At 37.2% G+C, this 5,671-nt stretch overlaps 1 protein-coding gene across 1 annotated transcript; it reads left to right on the forward strand.

Annotated features, from left to right (window-relative positions):
* The first annotated feature begins 595 nt into the window (after positions 1-595).
* LOC149216947 (putative folate-biopterin transporter 7) lies at positions 596-5,264 on the forward strand. The gene is made up of 2 exons (XM_089392862.1): positions 596-1,557; positions 3,614-5,264. Exons 1-2 carry the CDS (start codon positions 957-959, stop codon positions 4,789-4,791), a joined length of 1,779 nt encoding a protein of 592 aa, XP_089248988.1. The 5' UTR covers positions 596-956; the 3' UTR covers positions 4,792-5,264.
* The last annotated feature ends 407 nt before the right edge of the window (positions 5,265-5,671 follow it).

Raw genomic sequence — 5,671 nt, forward strand, 5'->3', positions numbered from 1 at the left:
ACACGCATCTACAAGATTTTTTGAATTTTTGAATTTTTTTGCCTGGATTCCAACCACTTTTCGCCGTTTACGCAATTCCTCTGCCTCTATAGACAACTATACAAATGAAAATTTCGGCTATATTAACCACGTTAATATTTTTAATGTAATTGAACTGGTTATGACTTTTGAAGACATTTTCAATTATTTTATTAAGAAATAAATAATGAAATGTTGTTAGAGAATAAACTAATCATTAAAAATTAATTAGTTTTAGAAAATATTTTATTGAAAATTTATTTTTTAATTATATTTTAATAATTAAATATTATCATTTATTATATTTTAATAATTAAAATAAAAATTAAATGAAATTTAAAATTTAATAAATATAAGATTTAGATTTTATATAAGAGGAAAAAACAAAATAAAATGTGTCAATGTACATGATGTTAACATAGGTGATGAACTAAAATGAGTCAGAATCCATATCAAAATTCTATAATTAATATCTCCATCCGTCAAATGCAACTCAACGCGCCACAAGGGAAAAGTGTTGACGAAGATTGCCTTGCATCATCAATGGCATGTTTGATAAATAAAAACAACCCACCACAACTGAACTGAATTTGTGGGCATATTAACCTACTTCTTTATGAAACACCAAAAAACCTAATCATCCGCAAACGACAAGAGGAAGCAACTACATTCTTCGATAACTTGCACAGCATTGAAATTTGAGATCCATGACTTGGGCATGCGGTCTTCCCCACTTCGTGACAACATGACAACAGGCATCAGATCAACTGGAATCATACAGAGAAATTACGTCTAGAATCATCTCTTCTGGCAATACTGACACGGCACATGCATTAAAACGTTCTTCCTGAATGTTTCTAAAATCCAGGCCAAACCCAGTAGAGCCAGTAGTATTCATACACTGAGTTATATACATAACTGCCATCCAAGCTAATCCAATGCGTGGATGGTGTATGCCCTGTCCTCAAGGAGGCATTCCTGTGTTGGATACACTTCATCGCCACAACCGCTGCAATCCCAAATCTGTCTCCTCTGAACCCAAAATTCTGAGACTGCCCATAACATATTGCTGCAACAAGAAGCACAACAGCAAGGATCTTCACAAATTATCTGGAAAAACCCGCAATTTTAAGCCCATTTACAGATCAGAATCTGACCTTCACATTCTTGTTTCTACTACAGCAGAGTGCTCTGATGAACTTAATAAAAACAAGAGAAGCTATGTTCAAAAATTTGTGGAGCTTGCAAGCAGGCAGAGAGATATGTTATCATCAGGGTGGCTCCCTAAAATGGGGAGGAATTATGGGTCAGGCTTAATGGTGGTGCTGGGTCTGGGTTACTGGGTTCAAGGATTTCGGGTTTTCCCATGGTGGGCTCTCAATTTTTATTTTAAGGACAATCTCAGACTCGACCCTGCCACAATGCAGTTCCTGCAAAATACTGTCAACTTGCCTATGGTGGCCAAACCTATATATGGCATTTTCTCTGATGCGGTCTATATTGGAGGGGCGCACCGCTTGCCCTATATTTGCATAGGAGGTCGGTGCAGCTTCTTTCTTTCATTTTCTTTATTCTTTCTTTCAGTAAGACTTTCTATATGTTTTCTTGCCTGAGTTGTGTGTCCACATTGTTAATTTTTTGGGTTTGGGTTAACTCTCAGCCTTTTTTCTGAGATTTTTGTTAAAACCTATTATTTACAAGTTTACTCAAGTAATGCATTGTTTTCCTGTGCTCTGTAATACTTGCTATGCCGTTTCCTGTATTTTAGTGTCTTCTTTGTTATACACACACACACACCCAACTTCTCACTCTAGCTTTGGACTTGGCACTGGTTACTTACCAATTTTCGGTCCTCGCTCAAATTAGTACGAATCAAAGTCACATCTTACCAATTTTCGATCATACTCATAGTAGTACAGATCAAAGCCACAGGGCTCTGCAACTACTTAACAAACCCGAAGTTGAAGGAATATTAACTTCTCAAACTCAGGAAACTTATGAACCGAAACCAAAACCAAAATTGAGTCTAACTAATTTTGACCAAGAGTTTTGATTGAGATTTTAACTGGCTTGCTTTCAGAGAACGCAGTCAACTCCGGAGCAGAGTTGCCAAACTGGACTTGGCACAAGACCTTTTTTGGCTAAAGGGTCAAACCATGACTCTGCAAAGACTCAAGAATCAAACCAACAACGAAATACAAAATAACACTTTTGGAATCCTAAAATTGTATACCAACTATTCCGTATATCGAAAAATACATGGAACATAGCATGAGGTTATGAGGGGCAAATGGTCTTTTGGGGCATTTTATAGCATCAGGTCATTATTTGGCCTAGGTTTCAGACCTGGCTGAGTTTCAGTGAGATTCGAGTGGTTTAACCAAGTCCTGTCAAAGCTGGTGGACTTTGCTAAGGTTAAACTTTGGTATGTTGGGTCAAACTGAGTCTTACAGAGTCTTACAGAGTATGCCCAGGTCTGGGCTGGTCTGAAGTGATCTATTTCGGGGACAAGTTGGGTTTACTTGGATTTTGGTGACTCCAATGACTTTGATGAGGAGCACTAACAGAGTTTAGAATCTTGTTTGTTGGGTGGCCCTTTCTAAATCACTTCCACCAGGAGGATCCAACAAAGTCATCTCAAACAAGGGATAAACGGTAAAAGATCACTAATCCACCTCATGTTTCTTGAATATAGTATATACCCCACTTGTATAGGCATGACTCATGGTTGGGGTTTAGGACTGTTATGCTTAAGGCTTATCCCTATGTTATCTCAATAAAGTTATAAACCATTGTAGTATCATGTTTTCCTTCTACATTATCTCTATTGCATAACTGTCATATCCCTTGCTTGTGTGTAGTATATTTCTGTGAGGAGGTGACTCAGTTATTTTCCTTGTTTGAATTCCAATGGGATTTTCGTTATTTTCCTTGTTTGAATTCCAATGGGATTTTCGTAGTTGGCCGTGGAAGGTTGAATGATAATCACAAGTGCAAATGTTTGGCTTACCACTTCAATCAATATAATGACACACATTTGTTTTAGATGGAAAAGTTTTGCCTTAAATGTAAAGCACTTCCCTATATGTGACAATACAGAAATAATAATTGAATTATCCTTCACTCTTCACATTGCTCTCCACGCAATTTTCCTTGTTTGAATTCCAATGGGATTTCCGTAGTTGGCCTGGGAAGGTTGAATGATAATCACAAGTGCAAATGTTTGGCTTATCACTTCAATCAATATAATGACACACATTTGTTTTAGATGGAAAAGTTTTGCCTTAAATGTAAAGCACTTACCTATATGTGACAATACAGAAATAATAATTGAATTATCCTTCACTCTTTATATTGCTCTCCACGCTACCGTCATGTCTGCAATTTTACATAAATTTGTGATATTTTTCTCTATGTTAGGATTTACCTTCTTGTTTTACATCATTCAACTCACCATTTTAATTTTCATTTCATACGTTTTTGTTTCATGTTTTGGTCATTCATGGACATCAATGAAAATATCATATTCAATCTTCACAAAATACTCATTGGCAAAATACAGCTCTAAAGTTTTTCCTGGTTGTTGGCTTTACAGGCTTATTGCAAGCAATTTCATGGGGATCAATTGCATTTATTCCAGCTGCAGGTTCGTCTATTGCTATTATAACAGCCTTTATCCTTCTTAGCAATCTTGGTGCCTCGGTTGTGGAGGTAGCCACTGATGGTTTGGTGGCAGAATGTGGTAAAAAGAACAAAGGTATTTCATCGGGTGAACTTCAATCCTTTGCATGGATGGCATTGGCTACAGGGAGTGTCCTGGGTAATTTGTTTGGTGGGATTTTTGTGAGCCAAGTTGATGCAAAGACTATGTTCATCATTTTTCTTTTACCTTTGAGCATTCAAGTTGGGACTTCCTTGATTTTCAGGGAGAAATCCTTTGGTCTTCGTAGTACAAAGCAAACTAAAGTTGCACAATATCCAAGCCCAATCAAGGGGAAGTCACAAGGTGCACCATCTTTTCACAAATCGATCACAGGTGCATCTATGAATAATATAATTGGTCTAGAGTGGAGGAAGAGGTCTATAATGAGAAGCATCAAGAATCAGATCTCAGATATTGTAGGAGTCATGAGGAGACCAGAAATTGCATATCCTGTTGCTTGGTTTGCTGCATCTATTGGAATGACACCCCTTTTAACAGGAACTATGTTTTTCTACCACACACAGCATTTGAAGATTAATCCACACATCTTGGCACTTGCAAAGGTGGTTGGGCAGATGAGCCTTTTATTAGGAAGTTTCATCTACAATCGCTTCTTAAAGAAAGTTCCTTTGAGGAAGCTGGTTGCCGGTGTGCAGATTCTTTTGTCACTATTTATGTTAGCTGACATTTTCCTTGTGAAGCAAATAAATATTCAATTGGGAATACCAAATGAAGCTTATGTTATAGGAATATCAGCATCTGTAGAAGCTATTGCTCAGTTCAAATTACTTCCCTTTACTGTGCTGCTTGCTCAATTATGCCCTGCTGGCTGTGAGGGTTCACTCATGGCCCTTTTCATGTCAGTACAGTGCTTGGCTAGCATAGTGAGTGGTTATTCAGGTACTGCCCTTGCATCGTTTCTTGGTGTTTCATCAGGGGACTACTCGAGATTGCCATTGGGTATATTCATTCAATCCATGGCTACAATGGTTCCATTAACTTGGATATCATTAATACCTGGTACAAAACCTGCTATTGAATGTCATAAAAGAAGCAGCAAAGTACTCTGAAAGTCACTCTAGTGATAAGATTGCTCGTTATGCATTGCAGCCCCAAAATCAGGTACTAAGTTTAGCACTCTTCAAAAGCATTCACCAGAGATTCTGAGTCTCATATTTTAGACCAAGCGTCTAAAAGATAGATGCTTGTGTTACGAGCTGAATGTTATAAGCTTGCTTTTCAGAAACCCTTGATTGGGTTGAAAGAATACTTTTCTCTCTCATGAAACAACACTTAATGGCTTTTTGGGATTTGTTCTGGATGCTGGACTGTAGGCCTCTACGTCTGCCATCATGAGGAAAGGATACAATATTCTTTGGCATAATATGTTTCATGGTCCTTGTGCTTCTTTGGGATGGATTTGTATTTGCGTCTTCCTGTACAAGTGGAAGCCATCCCAGTAGGAAATTGGAATATGATCATGTTCTCCATGGCATTGGCAGTAAGTTCAGTCAATGTTATGTTCAGATACCATGCTAGTGTACAGTGCATGGAAAAATCTTACCTTATTAATAACACTAACATGGATTCATCTTAATCCCATATTTATTAAGCACCAAGAGGGTTAAAAAAGAAACTGAAGCGTATCTTCTCACTGCTTAAAAGTTTGGGATTAAGATGGACCTCAGTGGGTTTCTTCTGTTATTATGTATATTTTTGATTAAAAGTTTGGGATTAAGATGGATCTCGGTTGGTTTCGGTTTCTTCTGTTATTATGTATATTTTTTATTATTATGGTCGACCTTTTTTTAATATTCCTTTCATTAGTATAGTGGGCTTTTATTTTTCACTTTTACATTAGGGTTTTGAACTTTTCTGTCATTTTGGTTAACAATATTTGATGTCACACATCTTATCCATACTGAGCTATAGAGTGAACCTCAAGCAAGT

Source organism: Pinus tabuliformis, chromosome 1_1 (assembly GCF_031772625.1).
Source record: "Pinus tabuliformis cultivar Carrire ecotype Pingquan chromosome 1_1, CPIR1, whole genome shotgun sequence".
NCBI classification, from domain to species: domain Eukaryota; kingdom Viridiplantae; phylum Streptophyta; class Pinopsida; order Pinales; family Pinaceae; genus Pinus; species Pinus tabuliformis.